General features: G+C 48.1%; 1 protein-coding gene across 1 annotated transcript in view; it reads left to right on the forward strand.

Annotated features, from left to right (window-relative positions):
- ABCC6 (ATP binding cassette subfamily C member 6) overlaps positions 1-20,030 on the forward strand; it is a 65,367-nt gene that overhangs the window by 44,483 nt on the left and 854 nt on the right. The window contains exons 22-29 of the mRNA XM_006050066.4: positions 988-1,195; positions 7,849-8,159; positions 10,532-10,731; positions 12,636-12,762; positions 14,128-14,229; positions 15,489-15,635; positions 17,566-17,724; positions 17,802-17,968. Coding sequence (XP_006050128.4) covers positions 988-1,195; positions 7,849-8,159; positions 10,532-10,731; positions 12,636-12,762; positions 14,128-14,229; positions 15,489-15,635; positions 17,566-17,724; positions 17,802-17,968 — 1,421 coding nt within the window. The remainder of the gene's footprint in view (positions 1-987; positions 1,196-7,848; positions 8,160-10,531; positions 10,732-12,635; positions 12,763-14,127; positions 14,230-15,488; positions 15,636-17,565; positions 17,725-17,801; positions 17,969-20,030) is intronic.

Here is a 20,030-nt window from a genome sequence, read left to right on the forward strand (position 1 = left end):
CCATCCTGCCATCCGTCTATCCACCCAGCGTCTTACAGACCCACTCTTTTACTCTTCCACCCACCCATCTACCTGTTCACTCACGCATTCGTCCACTCAACCATCCACCTACTCATCCATCCAGCAAACATTTTCAGAACTCCCACTGTGTGCCAGATGATGTTTCTGCCTTGGTGGAGATTGCAGGCCAGTGGTGGTGGGGTTAGGAAACAATTAGGCTAATAAGAAAGGTGATATCAGGTAATGATAGATGCTGTAAAGAAAATAAAGAAAAGTGATGAGATAGGGACGAACCAAGAGTCGGGGGCCTGCTTGGATAGGATGCTCTGAGGAGTGACATTTGACATCCCTGAAGGAGGTGAAGGAACCAGCCATGGAAAGAGCAGCGAAGAGCATTGCAGGCAGGGGGAACAGCAAGGATCAAGGCCTTGAAGTGAGAAGAAGCCAGAGAGAAGGATCCCATGAGACCGGCAGATAGTGCATAGCGGGCGGGTGAGGTCAGAGGGTGTACTGAGGTTCGGAATTTCTTCTGCGAGCAAGAGAAAGTCAAGGGCAGGTCAGCAACAGCAGAGCGGGGTCAGATGGATGTTTGAACAAGTTCATTCTGGGTGCAGCTGCATGCAGAATTTCATATTTGTAGGAACTAGACCTTAAATAAATGACCCACTCTGCGTCTCAGTTCCTCATCTCTCAAGTGGGAAGTATGAGGATGGAGACACATGCCTGTCCATAGTAGGTGTTCAAATAACCACTCCCAACCCAGGAAGTACCACCACCTGTCCCCGTTAAGGCTCCCACTGGCCACCTGGGAGCCATAGAGGAAGGGGGTCCTGAGACCAGGCGGGCCTGGGGGGAGGTGGTGCTCCAGGCGGGAGGTACTGCATGGTGGCTCTGTCTGCCTGCTGGCATGCTTTGGGAGCCCCACCTGACCCATCCTGTCTCCCCCTGGGGCCTCGCTCTGCCCCATCTCTCCTATGTGTGCTACAGGTGAAGGCTACCATGTACCTGACCTACCTACGAGCGGTGGGCACACCACTCTGCCTCTACGCGCTTTTCCTCTTCCTCTGCCAGCAAGTGGCCTCCTTCTGCCGTGGCTACTGGCTGAGCCTGTGGGCAGACGACCCCACCGTGGACGGGCAGCAGACTCACGCGGCCCTGCGGGGCTGGGTCTTCGGGCTCCTGGGCTGTCTCCAAGGTACTCCGCTCCATCCTCCAGCTGCAGCCAAGAGTGCCTCGGGGCTGCCTCACCTACACACCCGGGCTCATCCTCTCTTCCTGAACATCTGTGCAATGGTCCTGGCTGCAAACACAGACCTGCATCCTTAAGCTGTGGCTGGGGAAGTCCCTACTTTTACAGACCCCTTAGAGTCTCTCCCAGCCTCATTGGCAAAGGCAGAATGTTGGGCCCCAGGTTTGGGGGCACCTGAGCGCTTGGGTGGGCAGCAGGTCAGCTGGACTCTCCCTCCCCCAAGCAGAGGACCACTCCAAAGTCTGGCTGCTGCTGGCTTCCAGCACCCCCACATGGCTGCCGCTGCCCTCCTCCCAACCCCCAGAGGAGGTGGGTCCTGGACCATTTCCCCACCATCAATGCCCCCTAACTTCTCTCTCTCTCTTTTTTTAAGATAGCTTTATGTTTTGGGTTCACAGCAAAATTGAGCAGAAGGTATAGAAATACACCCCCGCGTCCACATGTATATGGCCTAGGTCACTATCAACATCCCCCCAGTGCTGCGTGTGTCACGAGCAATGAGCCTATATCCTAGCACCTGAAGGCCACAGCTGTTTTTTTTAAACAGTCTTCTTCTTTTTTGGGGGGGGGGGTGGGGAGGCTGTGCTTTGCTTCAGTTGAGGCACATGGGATCTTTGATCTTCGTTTCAGCATGCAGGATCTTTAGTTGCGGCATGTGGGATCTAGTTCCCAGACCAGGGATCCACCCTGGGCCACCTGCATTGGGAGTGCAGAGTCTTAGCCGTTGGACCAGGAGGAAAGTCCCCTGGAGTCCCCAGTTTTCATCAGGGTTCACTCTGAGAGTTCTACATCCCATTAGTTCATTAGTTCAGTCGCTCAGTCGTGTCCGACTCTGCGACCCCATGAACTGCAGCACGCCAGGCTTCCCTGTCCATCACCAACTCCCGTAGTTCACTCAGACTCACGTCATTCGAGTCGGTGATGCCATCCAGCCATCTCATCCTCTGTCGTCCCCTTCTCTTTCTGCCCCCAATCCCTCCCAGCATCAGAGTCTTTTCCAATGAGTCAATTCTTCGCATGAGGTGGCCAAAGTACTGGAGTTTCAGCTTTAGCATCATTCCTTCCAAAGAAATCCCGGGGCTGATCTCCTTCAGAATGGACTCGTTGGATCTCCAACACCACAGTTCAAAAGCATCAATTCTTTGGCGCTCAGCCTTCTTCACAGTCCAACTCTCACATCCGTACATGACCACTGGAAAAACCATAGCCTTGACTAGACTTTTGTTGGCAAAGTGATGTCTCTGCTTTTCAGTATGCTATCTAGGTTGGTCATAACTTTCCTTCCAAGGAGTAAGCGTCTTTTAATCTCATGGCTGCAGTCACCATCTGCAGTGATTTTGGAGCCCCCAAAAATAAAGTCTGCCACTGTTTCCACTGTTTCCCCATCTATTTCCCATGAAGTGATGGGACTGGATGCCATGATCTTCGTTTTCTGAATGTTGAGTTTTAAGCCAACTTTTTCACTCTCCACTTTCACTTTCATCAAGAGGCTTTTGAGTTCCTCTTCACTTTCTGCCATAAGGGTGGCGTCATCTGCATATCTAAGGTTATTGATATTTCTCCTGGCAATCTTGATTCCAGCTTGTGCTTCTTCCAGCCCAGCGTTTCTCATGATGTATTCGGCATAGAAGTTAAAGAAGCAGGGTGACAATACACAGCCTGGACATCCTCCTTTTCCTATTCGGAACCAGGCTGTTGTTCCACGTCCAGCTCTAACTGCTGCTTCCTGACCTGCACACACTGCATCCCATAGGCTTGGACAAATGTATAATGGCATATATCCACCATTAGAGTGTTATATGGAATAGTTTCACTGCCTGCAATTATCTGTGCTCTACACGTTCACCTCTGTTTCATTGATCTGATTGTCTGTGCTTTCACCAATACCACACAGTCTTTTTTATTTTTTCTGAGTTCTACACCATATTTTTCTTCCACATTTATTGATGTAGTTGACACGCAGCTCTGTGATTTGACTTACATCATGAACTGATTACCATAAAGTTTGGTGAACATCTGTCATCTCTGTATAAGATACAAAATGTTAAACAAATACTTAACAATTTTTCCTTGTGATGAGAACTCTTAGGAGTTACTCTCTTAGCTTTCATATACAACATACATCAGTGTTAATAAGGGCTTCCAGGTGGCTCAGATGGTAAAGAATATGCCTGCAATGCAGGAGACCGAGGTTCGATCCCTGGGTCGGGAAGATCCCCTGGAGAAGGGAAGGGCAACCCGCTCCAGTATGCTTGCCTGGAGAATTCCATGGACAGAGGAGTCTGGCGGGCTGCGGTCCATGGGGTTGCAAAGAGTTGGACATGACTAACTAACACTTTCACTTTCAGTGCTAATTATGTTTATCATGTTGTACATTACTCTTCAAAGTTTTCAACTTTCCCTTACGGTACTTGTTGACTATTGGTCTCATGCCAGTTTCCTGCTACATAACATAGTAATTTGATATTTGTCTGCATTTCAAAATGATGCCCATGGGAAGTCTTAGTTATGCTCTGTCACCATAAAAAGATATTAGATAATTATTGACAATATTACACTATATATTTCATACCTCTTGACCCATTTATATTGTAAAGGGAAATCTGTCCCTTTTAACCTCTCTGATCTATTTCTCTCCTCCTTCCACTCCCCTCTCCTATAGCAACCTCCTGTTTTTCTCTCCGTGTGACTCTGTTTAGTTATGTTTGTTTATTTGTTTTGTTCTTTCGATTCCACATGTAAGTCAAATTACACAGGATTTGTCTTTCTCTGTCATTTCAATTAGCATAATACCTTCTAGGTCCATCCATGTTGTCCCAAATGGCAAGAGTTTTCTTTTTGGCTGAGTCATATTCTATTGGATATATACTACATCTTGTATATCCATTCATCCATCAGTGGGCAGTTCTGTTTCTTCCCTATCTTGGCTTTTGTAAATAATACTGCAATGAGCATAGCGGTGCCTATATCTTTTCAAATTAATGTTTTCATTTTGGGGGAATAAATATCTAGACGTGGACCTGCTGGATTGTATGGAAGGTCTACTTTTAATAGTTTGAGGAGTCCCATACAGGTTTCCATGGTGGCCACACCAGTTTACACTCCTCTCTACAGCGCACAAGGCTCCTCTTTTCTCCACATCCTCACCAACACTTGTTTTGTTGTCTTTTTGAGAATAGCCATTCTGACAGGTGTGAGATGATATCTCATTGTGGTTTGATTTACATTTCCCTGATGACTAGTGATGGTGAGCATCTTTTCAAGCACCTGCTGACCATCTGTATGTCGTATTTGAAAAAATGTCCATTCAGATTCTCTGTGCATTTTTCAATTGGGTTGTTTGGTTTTCTGACATTGAGTTGGATGAGTTCTTAGTATATTTGGGATATGAACCCTATATCAGAAATATCATTTGCAAATAACTTCTCCCATTCAGTAGGCTAATTTTTCATTTTGTTGATAATTTACTTCACTGTGCAAAAGATTTTTAATTTAATGTAGTCATATGTTATTGAAAGAGGTTTTTGTTGTTTAGGGTTTTTTTTTTTTCATGAACAAGTGCTGGATTTTATAATCTTTTTCTGCATCTATTGATATGATCATGTAATTTTTCTTCTTTAGTCTGTTCTGTAGTAGATTACATTAATTGATTTTTCAAATGTTGAATCAGCTCTGCATATCTGGGATAAATTCCACTTGGTCATGATGTATAATTCATTTCATACATTGTCGGATTTCATTTGTTATTTTGTTGAGGATTTTTACATGTCCTTTCTTTTGAGATATTGATCTATGCAGTAATGTTTGTCTGATTCTGGCTTTAGGGAATGCTGACCTCATAGAATAAGTTAGGAAATATTCCCACTGCTTCAATCCTCTGAAAGAAATTATAGAGAATCTGAAAAAGATTGTAGAGATTAATATAATCTCTCCTTAAATATTTGTTAGAACTCAACGAGGAAATCACCTGAGCCTGGCAGTTTCTGTTTTGGAAAGCTATTATCAATTCAGTTTCTCTAATAGTTTCTGAATAGGCCTACTTGGATTATTTCTTCTTGCATAAGTCTAGGTAGATTGTATCTATCAAGGAATTGGTCCATTTCTCCTAAGTTGTCAAATTTATAGGCATAGAGTTATTCATAGTATTCATTTATTATACTTTTAATATCCATGGGATCTGTAATGACATCCTTTTATTTAAAAGTTCAGATATTAGTAATTTGTCTCCTCTCTCTTTTTTCTTAGTCTGGCTATAAGCTTATCTTTTTTATCTTAAAAAAATTTTTTTTTTATCTTTTCAAAGACCTTGGCTTTGTTTTCATTGATTTTCTTAATGATTTCCTGTTTTCCATTTCATTGATTTCTACTGTGCTTTTTATTGTTCACTTTCTTCTGCTCCTTTTGGCTTCAGTTTTCTCTTCTTTTTCTAGTTTCCTAAGGTGAAAGCTCAGATGGTGAATTTTAGAGCTTCCTTTTTTTCTAATATATACTTATTCAGTACTATCAGGCTCTCACTAAGTCGCTTCAGTCTGACTCTTTGCCACCCTATGGGCTGGAGCCCCCCAGGTTCCTCTGTCCATGGGATTCTCCAGGCCAGAATACTGGAGTGGTAGCCATGCCCTCCTCCAAGGGATCTTCTCATCCAGGGGTCAAAGCTGCATCTCTTATGTGTCTGCATTGGCAGGCGGGTTCTTTAGCCCTCACACCACCTGGGAAGCCCCGTTCAGTGCTATCCATTTATTTTAAGTACTGTTTTCACTACATCCTCCAAATTTGATAAGTCGTGTTCTTATTTGCATTTAGTTTAAAATATTTTAAGACGTCTCATGAGGTTTCTTCTTTGACCCGTGTGTTACTTAGAAATGTGTTGTTTAATCTTCAAGTATTTGGGGATTTTCCAAGTATTTGTTGTTTCTGTGTAATTCCACTGCAGTCTGAGAACAGACATTGTAAAGTTTCTCCTCTTTTGAATTTGTTAAGGTGTTTTCTGTGGCCCAGAATGTGGTCTATCTTAGTGAATGTTTCCTATGAACTTAGGGATTTGTGTTCTGCTGCCGTTGGATGAAGTGATCTGTTGATGTTCATTGTATCCAGTTGACTGATGGTGGTGTTGAGTTCATCTCTGTCCTTACTGATTTTCTGCCCACTGCGTCTGTCTTTTTCTTATAGAGAGGAGTTGAGGTCTCCAACTATGAGAATGAATGCATCTATTTCTCCTTGCAGTTCTGCCAGTTTTTGCCTCACATATTTTGAAGCCCTGTTATTAGGCAGTACACATTAAGGATTGTTCTGTCTTCTTGAGAACTGACACGTTTATCATTATATAATGCCCTCTTTATCCCTGATAACTTGCCTTACTCTAAAGTCTGCTCTATTTGAAATTAATATAGCTAAAAACTATATAGGTATAATGTACTAACTATAGAAAACTATATGTCTCAACCTAGTTTAAACAAGAGAACGTATTGGCTTATGCGACTGGAATCCATAGGAAACTAGCTTCAGGTATGGCTGGATCCAGAGGTTCAACAAATGCTGGAAGATTAGCTTCATTTTCTTCCTCTATGAAAGCTTCCTGTGCAGGCAGGCAACCTGCTTTGGTGGCAAGATGGTATCTCACAGCTCCAGTCTGGCCACCTCAAAAAAGTGAGCACCTCTGCCCAAAAGTCCTAGCAAAGTCCCAGGTCTCACTCTTATTGGCCTGACTTGGGTCATGTGTTCACCCCTGAACTAACTGAAGAGGTTTGGATTGTCCAGGGATGAAATTCTCCCCACTCTAGAAACAAAGAATGAAGTTAGCTCCATTCCAAGAACATAGATGGGCTCTGGGAGGAAGTGGGTGTATGGGTTTCCTAAGGCTGCCGTGGGCTTCCCAAGGTGGCACTAGGGGTAAAGAATCCACCTACCAATGCAAGAGACGCAGGCTCAATCCCTGGGTCAGGAAGATCCCCTGGAGGAGGAAAGGGCAACTTACTCCAGTATTCTTGTTTGAATAATCCCATGGACAGAGAAGCCTGGCAGCCTATGATCCATGAGGTCACAAAAGAGTCAGACACTACTAAGTGGCTAAACAAGAACAACAGGGCTGCCATAAAACTGATTACCACAAGCTTGGTAGCTTAGAACAACAGAAATTTTATTCTCTCACAATTCTGAAGCCAGAAGTCCAAAGTCAGGGGGTCAGCAAAAATCGGTCCCTCTTGGAGGCTCTGAAGGAGAAGCTGTCCCATGCCTTTCGCCTAGCTTCTACTGGTCGCCGGCCATCCTTGGCATACCTGGGCTTGTGGTGCATCACTGCCTCCATATTCACAGCATCTTCTCTTCTTATCCAATGGCGCCAGTCATTGGATTTAGACCCTGCCCTAAATCCAGGATGATTTCCTCTCAAGCTCATTCACTAATAATATCTTCAAAGACTCTATTTCCAAATAAGGTCGCTTTCTGAGATTCCTGGTAGACATGAATATGGAAGGAGGACACTATTCAACCCTCTACGTGGTGGTTCCATCAAGGGATAATCAGGGTGGTCATAAGATAAGATAGCCACCATGGGGTTTTGGGGGTCTCCAGCCCTGATGCCCTGATGTCTCTGTCCCCAGCAATCGGGCTGTTTGCCTCCATGGCCACAGTGCTCCTCGGTGGGATCCAGGCATCGAGCCTGCTCTTCCGGGGTCTGCTGTGGGATGTGGCCCGGTCTCCTATTGGCTTCTTTGAGAGGACACCCGTTGGGAACCTGCTGAACCGCTTCTCCAAGGAGACAGACATAGTAGATGTGGACATCCCAGACAAACTCCGGTCTCTACTGATGTATGCCTTTGGACTCCTGGAAGTTGGGCTGGTGGTGACAGTGACCACCCCATTGGCCGTCGTGGCCATCCTGCCACTGCTCCTCCTCTATGCTGGGTTTCAGGTAAGGAGAGCTCAAGGAGGCTCCTGGGGTCATCCAAGGTCACCTCCTCCTCTGGACAGGACTCATTGTAAGAGGTTCCACACAGCTGGACATCTAGGGGCCACCCCTAAAAGAATTCTCAGAGACAGAGACACCATGGTCTAACACTTATTCTCATCTCTGTCTCTCAAATGTTCACATCAAACTTCTTAATGTCTAACAGTTTATCAGGCTGCTACTGAAATCAGCTTCCTGTTCTCCAGTGATCTGGAAACCAAGAAGGCATTGCAAGCTCTTGAAGACTGTTGTATTAGGCTAGACTCTTTCAGTGGTTAAAACCAGAGCCCAACTGAAATTAGCTTAAACACAAGAACTGAATTCAATGACTTATGCTCCCAGGGTGTAGGGGATCAGCTGTTATCAGGGTGCTGTCACTCCATATCACCCTTTAGTGGATCTTGAAGTGTGTGATCAGAACAGCAGCATCAGTTTCACCTGGGAACTAGTTAGAAATACACCTTCTCAGGCCCCATCCAAGACCCTCTGATTCAGATACTATGGAGGTGGGGCCCAGAAATCTGGATTTTAAAGAACCTTCCAGATAATTCCAATCCATGCCAATATTTAAGAATCACTTATTCAGCTCTGCGTGGCCTAATTTTGCACACATGCCTTCTCCAGAGGGCAGGCCTGATGGCCCAGTGGCAACCCTATACTTACAGCCTCCCACCTCAGCAACCCCAGCACAAGCAACCTTTCTCCAGCTCAGCAATCATACATCAGTTCCAGGGAAGATTCAGATTGGCCCTTCATGGGGCATATGTTCATCCTGAACTCATCACTGTGACCAAAGGAATAGTTTACTTTGCCTGGCAGGGCTGTGTCATGTGACCACCTCCTTGATCAGATCTTATTATTGACAGCTAACCTCCCATCCCCTTAAGGAAATCAGAAGTAGAAAAAAACCTTGGTAGCCAGACAAAAATCAGAAGTAGAAAAAAACAACATGATAGCCAGACAATGTCCATGGTATCACTTCCCTCCACAACTATCCCAAGTCTCTTCTCTACCCTCTTGAGCTGGGGGAGGAACTGCTTTCTCTGTCTGAAGCTTTGGAGTTGGGCAGAGATGGATTTGAATCCAGGTCCTGGCATTTGTGTGCTATAGAGGCTTGGGCCACTTCTTAATCCCTCTGAGTCCCTGGTGTTCTTACATATATGCTGTGAACGATGCTTACAGCTTCTATATTCACATCACTGCCCACCTCCAAATGCCCACCTCACCATGACCAAATGCTGCAGTTCACCCTTGAACAACATAGAGATTAGAGGCACCAACCCTCCTTGCTATTGAAAATGTGCTTCTGAGTTCCAGTCACTCCTCTGTATACACAGTTCCTTCGTATCCACAGATTCAGCCAAGCGTGGGTCGTGTTGTAGTGTAGTATTTACTATTGAGATTTACTGCTGCTGCTGCTGCTGCTGCTGCTAAGTCGCTTCAGTCGTGTCCAACTCTGTGCAACCCCAAGGACTGCAGCCTACCAGGCTCCCCCGTCCCTGGGATTCTCCAGGCAAGAACACTGGAGTGGGTTGCCATGTCCTTCTCCAATGCATGAAAGTGGAAAGTGAAAGGGAAGTCGCTCAGTCGTGTCCAACTCTTAGCGACCCCATGGACTGCAGCCCACCAGGCTCCTCCGTCCATGGGATTTTCCGGGCAACAGTACTGGAGTGGGGTGCCATTGCCTTCTCCCATTGAGATTTACTAAAAATCCACAAATAAGTGAACTCATGCAGTTCAGACCCATGTTGTTCAAGAGTCAGCTGTATTCGGAAAGAGCCTGGCATGCAGCCCGGTGATCACAAAGGCAGGTTCCTCCCCACCTGCCAGCTGTACAACACTTCCCGTGTCAAAGCAGATAACAACATACATTGTGTTCATCACTGTGTTCCCAGCACCCGACATGTAATCCTCGAGTTAAGTGAATGCATTCGACTTGTCCAGCTGCCTTCCTTGCCTGTTGTGGCTTTGTTCCCACAATGACTGGCCCTGAGTGAAGCAGTTGGTCTTGGAGCTGAGAATGAGACATGTACAACAGATTAGTGGTTTCTCCACCCTGGGTGTGCTTGAGACTCACTTGAAGGCTTTTGAAAAATTCCAAAGCCATGCTGATGATGCCAGAAATTCCGACTTAATAGTTCTGGGATGAGGCACTGGGAGTTTTTGAGGCTTCCCAGGTGATTTTTAAAATGACCCATGGAACTCTGATTCTGCTAGGACACTGGAGCCCAGAGAGGAGAGGCAGCTGACCCACGGTCATACAGCTAGCTGGTAACAACTCCCTCTGCTTCTCAGACTCTCTCTGTGTTTGTGACTTCTCTGCCATCCTGCTTCAGAGCCTATACGTGGCCAGCTCGTGCCAGCTCAGACGCCTGGAGTCAGCCAGATACTCATATGTATGTTCTCATGTGGCCGAGACATTCCAGGGTGGGCCGGTGGTCAGGGCCTTCCGGGCCCAGGGCCCCTTTGCGGCTCAGAATGACGCCCACGTGGATGAAAGCCAGAGAGTCAGTTTCCCGCGGCTGGTGGCTGACAGGTAGGAAGGGGTCAGAAAAGACCCTGTAATCCATCTGTGTCCCCTGAGAATGAGAGAATGTCATACTGTGTGGCCAGAGAGGTCAAGTGGCCTGCCCAGGGTCACACCGCGAGTCGAGGGTAAACAGAGCCTAGATCCCAGGGGTGCACACGGCTCACATATGAGCAGATGCAGATTGGCCTGGGGTTCCCCAACAGCAGGTGGGCAGGAGGTACAGATGTCAGAAAAAGGGCAGAACCCTCTTTGCCTTGATGACAAAGGAGCTACATAAACATCGTCAGCCTCCTTTCAGTACTAAGCAAGAATAAGAACCCCAGCTTTGAGAACAGAGAGACACGGGTGCAAATCCCAGCTCTCCAACTTGCTAGCTGGGTGATCTTGGGCAAGTCACATAACCTCTCTGAGCCTCATTCGTTAAAGTGGGTTTGCACTCGTGGAGTGGCTGTTGAGACTAAACAAATATAGCTAATACTTGTAACGTGCTCACCACATACCCAGCACAGTCCTGAGCATCTTCTGTGGGTTAATTGATTGAATCCTTTTAGCAACGCCACCAGGCAGAGACTCTTTCCCAGAGGATGACTCTTAGGCACAGAGAGATTTAGGAACTTTCCCAGGGCCACACAGCAAATATGTGGTGGAATCAGGATTTGAATCCAGGCAGTGTGATGCCAGAGTGTGGAGAAGGGCAAGCCCATAGCAGATGTGAATTCAGTAAATGTCAGTTCCTCTCTTTTCTGCCCAGGTCCCCAGCCAGCTGGGGCTGTGAAGCTCTGTAGCTGTGGGTAGTGTCTCAACTCCATCTGCCCTTTGGGGGACCTGTCCTGGCCCCTTCCTGGGGTCCTAGCCTAGGGAGGAGGAACCTTACAAACATTTAGGAAGCACCTACTTTGTCCAGAGGTCAATGACTTCTGCACCATATACGGCGGGTGTATCTCATTTAATCCTCTCAACTGTAATAAGCCAGATATTATTTCATCCCACAGATGGGTAAGCCAAGGAGGAAAGAAGTGAAGGGACTCCCCCAAGGTCAGCCATCAAGGAAGTGGCAGACCCTCAATCAGGCAGATGTGGCTTCAAATCACTGTGTTTATTATGTGTGTGGACTTGGACCCTTTGAGTCCCCGTGTCCTCATCTGTCCATTGGCGACAAGAGTCTCCCCACCGTGGTGTTGTTAGGAGGACTAGGTGTTATGTGCAGTGAAACCCAGAGCTCCCTGAAGACAGGGCTTTTTATCTTGTCCCCAGCATCTCCTGCATGTGTGGCACACAGTAGGTGCCTAATACACATCTGCTGAACGAATGAATAAACAAATGGATGGTAGAGCAGGAATGCAATAAAAGGGGTGTGTATTTCTTCAGCCACTTGATATATATTTGTTGAGCACCCACTATGTGCTGGATCCTGTGCTGGGTTCTCGGTGGGGACAGAGCCATGAACGAGATGAAGTTGCTGCCCTCATGGAGCTCACGATCTGCTGATGGAGGCCGACAGTCAAGGACAGATTAGTTTAGTTTTTGAGAGTGATAGAAGGAAGGAGTGGTCTGAAGGGCTCTCCGAGGAGATGATATCTGAGCTGACTTGTGTGAGGGTAGGATGTTGGTCAGGTGAAGATGGAGGTGGGGTTCAGGCAGGGGGAACACAGGATGTGGCTCGCCACAGCCCAGGGACAAAAAGCAGAGCTTACTTGAGTACCTACTGTGTGCTGGCTTCTGAGCTGGGCTCAGGCGAGATGGTGCAGCCTGGGCCTCCCCTACCCTCCGAGCTCGGGCAGGGCCTGGGTGTGGAGGAGATCATAGCCGGGACCCTGTGGGCACTCGAGCTGGCACAGCCCTTGTGCCCAGGGAAGCAGGTGTCCCTCGAGAGGCCCCCACTGACGCTACTCTTACCTGTCCCTTTGCAGGTGGCTCGCTGCCAACCTGGAGCTGGTGGGGAATGGGCTGGTGTTCGTGGCTGCCCTGTGTGCTGTGCTGAGCAAGGCCCACCTCAGCCCCGGCCTCGTGGGCTTCTCTGTCTCTGCCGCCCTCCAGGTACTCCAGACACCCCCCAACCTGGGCTCTAGGCTGTGGGTAGAGTGGACGCAGACCCCTGCCAGGGGGACCTTCAAGGACCTGAGTCCAGCCTACCAGCCACTGAGGAAAACACGGCTCTGCCAGAGCCTAGGCTGGACCTCGGGCAAGACTCTTCTTCCCTCTTGGAGCCTCAGTGTACTCCTCCGAAAAATGGGCAGTAACCCCTTCCTTCTAGATATTGTAAAGATTCATTGAGATAACATATAGAGTCCATTTCCAGCGTGTTGTTAATGTTTTGTTAACTCTTAATAACAATATCTAGTGTCAGGTTATGACATCTGTAAAGGATGGCTTCCCTAGTGGCTCAGACAGTAAAGAATCTGCCTGCAATGCAGGAGACCTGGGTTTGACCCCTGGGTCAGGAACATCCCCTGGAGAAGGGAATGGCAACCCAGTCCAGTATTCTTTCCTGTAGAATCCCATGGACAGAGGAGCCTGGCAGGCTCCAGTGTGTGAGTCACAAAGAGTTAGACACGACTGAGCAACTAACACTTTCACTTTTTTCACTTCTAAGGGAAGGAAAAAAACGTATATAAACACACATGCATATGCAAGTAGCATTCACTGTGAATGAGACATTGTTCTAAGGGCTTTATAACACTAGCTCATTCGGTCCTGCCCATGGCCCCTCAGGGGTACTGTTATTGTCCTCATTCTATAGTTGAGGCAACTAAGCTTAAGGATGCAGCAAGTAGGAGGAGGAGCCTGACTGACGGGAGGGTGCTTTTCTAGCGCGTGGTCCAGAGGCGTCTCTGAGGAGGGAGCCTAAGATCTGCAACTCTCGAGTGGGATGACGGGGAAGGGAAGTGGAAGGCGGTCCTGGTGTGGCATCAGCAGGAGGAAAGGCCCTGGCATGGGGGGAGAGGTGCGACTGGTGTTAGAGGAACAGCACAAAAGGCGGTGTGGCTGGAGAGAGTGTTTGAGGGCAAGCTTAGAGGGAGAGGTTGGGCGGGCTGGGGGCAGGGCTGGTGCAGACAGGGCAAGTGGGCCCTGGTGAGGAGCTCAGTGAGGTTCCCGGTGTGACGGAAATCAGTGGAAGGAGTCCTCTCTGAATGGAAGTCAGCGGGCCTGGGCCCTGCTGGGTGTCCCTGGGAGGGCTGTGCGCCCTCTCTGGTCCTGTCTCCCTACCTGCTTCAAGAAGGATTGGACAAGCTGGTGTCTGAGGGCTCGTTTCTGGTCCACATACTCCAGTTTGACTAAAGGGGTCCTTGTGGCTACAGTCAAACTCTGCCCCCTTGTTTGCCCTGGGTCCTACCTCCCAGCCCCTGCCTCACCTATGGGGTGGTCTTGCTGATGCTGTCCTGAGGGGTCTTCTTGCACCAGGTGACCCAGACGCTGCAGTGGGCCGTTCGCAGCTGGACAGACCTGGAGAGCAGCATTGTGTCAGTGGAGCGATTGAAGGACTACGCCCAGACGCCCAAGGAGGTGACGGGCGGGAGGCGGGGCGGGGCAGCAGGTCCCATCCGGGCTTCGCAGCAGAGGACGGCGGACCCAGGCTGACATCTGCCGTTGGCTTCAGGGCCCCCACCACTGTAGACCAGAGTCACAGCCAAGGCGGCAGTCATAGTTAAGAGGGTAGGGTCTGGAACGAGGTCAAATCCTGGTTCCTCTGCTTCCTAGCTTAGGCACAGCAGGGCACTCTGAATGACAGGGCACCGTGAGTATCAGCATGATAGTGACATGATGGCAACATTACAGAAACATAGCAATAGCATGATAGTAACATGATAGTTGGAGGCTTCCCTGGTGATTCAGATGGTAAAGAATCTGCCTGCAGTGTGCGGGAAACTTGAGTTTGATCCCTGGATTGGGAAGATCCCCTGGTGAAGGAAATGGCAGCCTACTTCAGTATTCTTGCCTGGAGAATTCCATGGACAGAGGAGCCTGGCAGGCTACAGTCCATGAGGTTGGTTTTACTGAAACATAACGGCAGCATTGTAGGAGCAGAAGAGAAACACAGCAGCAGCCTAACAGTTCGGGGTGAGGTCATCCCACAGTAAAGGACTTCATACCGAGTCCAATACACCGTAAATGCTCAACACATGTCCACCGCTCTGATTAGCCCCATTTCATGGATGGGAAAGTCAAGGCTCAAGAGAGTGGAATGACCTGTTTAAGGTCACAGGAATAGCGTATGGCAGCGCCAGTCTCCACACTGCGCAGAGTTGCCCTTTTCATTAAGAAAAAAGGAGAGTATCTACCTCTATTAGTGAAAGAATATTATTTGACAGTTAATACTGGCTAATAATAATAATTTAAAGAGTAGCCAACACCATTATAATTTTCACAATACTCAATATTATTTGTTTTTAGCCTTGCTATAGTCTATGCCCCGTAAGAACCCTAGAGAATAGCAATAAATATGCCCATTTTATGGGGCTTCCCAGGTGGCACTACGAGGTAAAGAATCCACCTGGCAGTGCAGGAGACATGATCGACCTGGGTTGGGAAGCTCCCCTGAAGGAGGGCATGGTAACCCATTCCAGTGTTCTTGCCTGGAGAATTCCATAGACAGAGGAGCCTGGCGGGCTATAGTCTGTGGGGTCCCAAAGAGTCAGATGTGACTAAAGTGACAGCATGCATGCCCATTTTACAGATGAGGAAACTGAGGATCAGAGAGGCAGGCCATTTCATGAGAAGCCTGGAGAAAGGTTCCCCTGACCCAGTGTCCCCTCCTGCCTCAGGCTCCCTGGAAGCCGCTTACCTGTGCAGCCCACCCGCCCTGGCCTCATAGGGGGCAGATTGAGTTCCGGGATTTTGGGCTGAGATACCGACCCGAGCTCCCGCTGGCTGTGCGGGGCGTGTCCTTCAAGATCAACGCAGGAGAGAAGGTGAGTGGCTCACCTACAACTCCCTCCTCATGGTGGCCAGGCTGGGCATCACCCCAGGGTCCAGGTCCTTAGCACCAGCTCCCTCCTTCCCTCCCCACCTCAGGTCCCCAGTCTCCAGACCCCTCACTCCCTCGATGGAACTTACTATCTTCCCCAGACCAACTTCCTTCTTGGTGAAACCACTCACCTTCTTGATGTCTCAGATAATGAAGCATCTCCCCAACTTCTTTCTTTCTCCTCTGTCATTAGTTGAACACCTACTATGTGCTGGGTGCTGTGTTGACTGTTCCACATATTATCCAGTTCGCGTGGGCTCCATTTTTGGCTTTGCTATGGCTGACCTTGGGCAAGTCACTGCATGCTTTGGTCTCAGTTTTCTTATCTGTAATAATGGGAATAATAATGTCAACCTCCTAGAGCTGTTGAGAAATTTAACTGGGTTAATACATAGAAACTGAATAGAGCAGTGCCTACCTGGCACATAGCAAGTGCTATAAAAGTATTCACCAATTCTTTTTTATTCATGATTATTTGCATTTTTACTCCAACATCAAGCCTAGCATCATTCTATTTACAGATGCCTAGTCAGGCTGCTTCACGGAATCCCTGAATCCTTCTCTACCCTCCCCACACAGGGGTACTTCCTCTCTGCCCTCCCCCCAACTGCTCCAGGCCCCCCAACCTCCTGTTTCACACCCTCCAGCGTGTTTTCCTGTGATCTTGATTTGAGCGCATCATTTCCCTGCTCCAGACCTCCCTCCCTCCTCACATTCTTCTGGTAAAACCCAAACTCCTGAGCTTGGCATTCAAGGCCCTACCCAGCTACCCACTTCACTCACTGTCCTACAAGGGATTAGGCAACATTTGGGGAGCAGCGGCCTCTAGGCCAGATGCACACACGGTGGTGCTCTCGGAGAGGTTACAGCTGAGTACTTGGTATCATTCAGCTGGAACCTTCGCCCTCCCTGAACTCCTGCTTATCCTTCAAGATTCCGCTCAAGTATCCCCTCCTCCATGAAGCCTTCTCTGATCAACCTCCATCCCAGGCAACATGAACAGCAGCTCCGTGCTTGCCTCCATTGCTGCAGGGCCAGAGCTTGACTATAGAAAGGGCTTGTGCATCACACTGTGTTAAAATAAAGTTTACTCAAGGGCGCTATTTCCAAGACCAGATGGTGAGCCCTTTGGGGCAGGGACTCCTTAATTTCTGTATTCCTGTTGCCTTGAAGAGTGCCTGTCATACAGTGGGTGGCACAGATGCTTCATTCATTTATTAAACCGTGTTGATCCCCCACAAAATGTCAAGGAAGGATGGGGGATGGATTAAAAGATGGGCAGGTAGATGGAAGGATGAAGGATGGATGGCTGGGGTTGGGGGCTGGATGGAAGGAAGGAAGAGGCATGGATGGAAGGATGGATGGATGGATAGGGTGGAGAGAAAGAGACAGAAGGAAGGAGTATGCATTGAAGGATGGTGTGTGGAAGAAAGGATGGACAGATGAAAGGATCAGTGTAGTTGGAAGGAAGGGTGGGATAGGAGGAAGGGCGACTGAGAGAAGGATGGGACATTAACAGGTGACATGGGATGGAAGGGAAGATGAGAATGATGGAGTGGTGTGGATGAAAGGATAGGAAAGGATGGAAGGATGAAGGAGCAGAAGGAAGGGTGGGGAAATGAATGAAAAGATGGGAGAGATATATCAGGATGAGGAAAGATAGAGACAAACTCACAGACAGATGGTTGGGCAGATTGATGGATGGATATATGGACAGGTGGGCAGATGGAAGGACGGATGGGCAGATAGAAGGATGGATGCACAAAAGATGATGATAGATGGATGGACCTTGGGTGCATGTCCAGGAACCCTCTGTGGCCTGCCTTCTGGCCAGGCCTGGTTGGAACAGGCCATGCCATCCCATCCCCTGGCAGGTGGGCATCGTTGGCAGGACAGGGGCCGGAAAGTCCTCCCTGGCCGGGGGCCTGCTGCGGCTCGTGGAGGCGGCTGAGGGCGGGATCTGGATCGACGGGGTCCCCATCGCCCAAGTGGGGCTGCACACCTTGCGGTCCAGGGTCACCATCATCCCCCAGGTGAGGCCAGGGGAGGGGTGGGCAGAGGTGGGAGGGGTGACTGGGCCCAGCTCTGACTCGCTGTCCCTCCTGGCCAGGACCCCATCTTGTTCCCTGGCTCTCTGCGAATGAACCTCGACATGCTGCACGAGCACACGGATGAAGCCATCTGGGAGGTCCTGGAGACGGTGCAGCTCAGAGCCGCGGTGGCCAGCCTGCCTGGCCAGCTGCACTACGAGTGTGCCGACCAAGGCGACAACCTGAGGTAGGGTCGCCCCAGCCAGCCAAAAGCTTTGTGAGGTGCTGGGGGAGAGGCAGGTGTGGCCAATGTCCCCCCACCAGGTAATATGCCCTGGAAGTCATCTCCATAGGATTATCATATAGCATTATCAACCCTGTTCTGTTTGTAACCTCAGTACAAATCCCATCCCTCGTAAGCAATTCTAACTCCAACACAATCTCCGAGTATCAAGTTTCTTTTTCCTAAATTTGTTTCTAAATTTCTTTGGTGGCAAAAGCCAACCTCTCCTGACACAAGGCAATTTATGTCTTTATTTTTCTCACTGGGGTTTTTAAGTAATGTATGATGTATGCCTTTAAAAGCTTTAAGAAATTGTAGTAAAATACACATGACATAAAATTTACCATCTTAACCATGTTTTAGTGTTCAGTTCTGTAGAGTTAAGTACATTTACATCATTGTGCCTCCAGAATTTTTTCATTTTGTGAAATGGAAACTCTGTAGCCGTTAAATGGCAATTCTCTATTCTTCCCTCCCTCCAGCCCCCTTTAACTTTGTTTCACTGGGTTTGACAATTCTTGGTACTTCATATAAGTATGTTGGGTCAGTTCTCCCTCAGTTCTTGTCTTGTCATAGCAAAGGATTGAAATGACAGACCAGGACAGCTCAAGCAGGCAGGATTTATTAAGCAAGCAGTACTCTCTTGAGGTGTGAGAGCAGACCAACCCCCATAGGAATGGTCTTGTCTCAGTTTTCCTTTTTATATCTCTTGTTACTTCCTCTTTGGTGGTTCCTGGGGCTTTGATTGGTTGTGCCCCATGCAAATGAGTCATGAGCCCAAAACCAATCAGGGAAGGGGTTGTGTCTTCCCTTTGGGCTCCAATTTCTTATGCAAATGAAGCATAAGCCAGGACCAATCAGGGCAGGGGTTGAGAGGAGGATGTTGTGCAAATGTAAATGAACTTGGCAGGGAAAGAAGTGTGAGTATGTTCTCCCCTTGTCATTTTGGACCACCATTTGGGGCCCTGTTTCCCTATTTTAACTACCTAGCAAGTAGAATATTATAGAACTTGTCTTCCTATGACTAGCTTATCACACATAGCATAATGTCCTCCAGGTTCACCCATGATGTAACAAGTGCCAGATTTCTTCCTTATTTAAAGGCTGAATGATATTCTGTTGTATGGATAGATCACATTTTTCTTATCCATGTATCCATTGATGGATGCTTGGGTTATTTGAACATTTTGGCTACTGTCAACAGTGCTGCTGTGAACATAGATGTACAGGTGTGTGCCTTTATAAAACTCAAGACATTCTGGATTCTTCAACCCACCTGACCCAGAAGGTGTTAGGGTAAGGGCCCATGGGTGGTAAGGCCCCATCGGTGGTAATGGCAGTAGAGGGGCAGCAGAACTTGGTGGTCAAGAGCATAGACATAAGTGGAGGACCTTGGGCAAGTTATTTAATCCCCTGTGTTTCAGTTTCCACATCTGCAAAATGGGAATAATAATTAGAACCTGTCTACCCGTGAAAGGATTGAACAATACATGTAAACTTGTTGATACTGTGCCTGGTGTGTAAAAAATATTCATTTCACAATTCATTTTAATCCTCAAAGCCACAGTCTCACTAATCCCATTTCACAGAATTGGAATCTGGGGCTTCAGACTTACCAACTTGCCTGGCTCATAAGTGGTGAGTCTGGAGCAAGGTCCAGGCATCTGACACCCACCAGGCCACAGTCAGTCCAGGTTCCCTAAAGGGTTTGCTCGGAGCAGAAGCTGAGCATGGCAAGAAATAGCCCCTCAAACACCCTTGAGCCTCCAGGCTCTGGGAGCTCAGTGACTGCGTGTCCTTGACCCTCAACTTCCTCATCTGTAATTGGGGTAAAAGAAGGACTTACGCTGTGATGATCACGGCTTTTACGTGACTTAGCTTGTCCTTACAACCTAGTGAGGAAGGATTCTGTAACATAACCCCCACCTTTGTGGTCTCCATGAGATGAGTCAGTATCCACCAGCACATGGGATGTGTCTGGCACACAGGGAAGACCATGGAATAGAGAGAGAAATAGCCATTCCAC

The sequence above is a fragment of the Bubalus bubalis genome, chromosome 24, assembly GCF_019923935.1.
Source record: "Bubalus bubalis isolate 160015118507 breed Murrah chromosome 24, NDDB_SH_1, whole genome shotgun sequence".
In the NCBI taxonomy this organism is placed as follows: domain Eukaryota; kingdom Metazoa; phylum Chordata; class Mammalia; order Artiodactyla; family Bovidae; genus Bubalus; species Bubalus bubalis.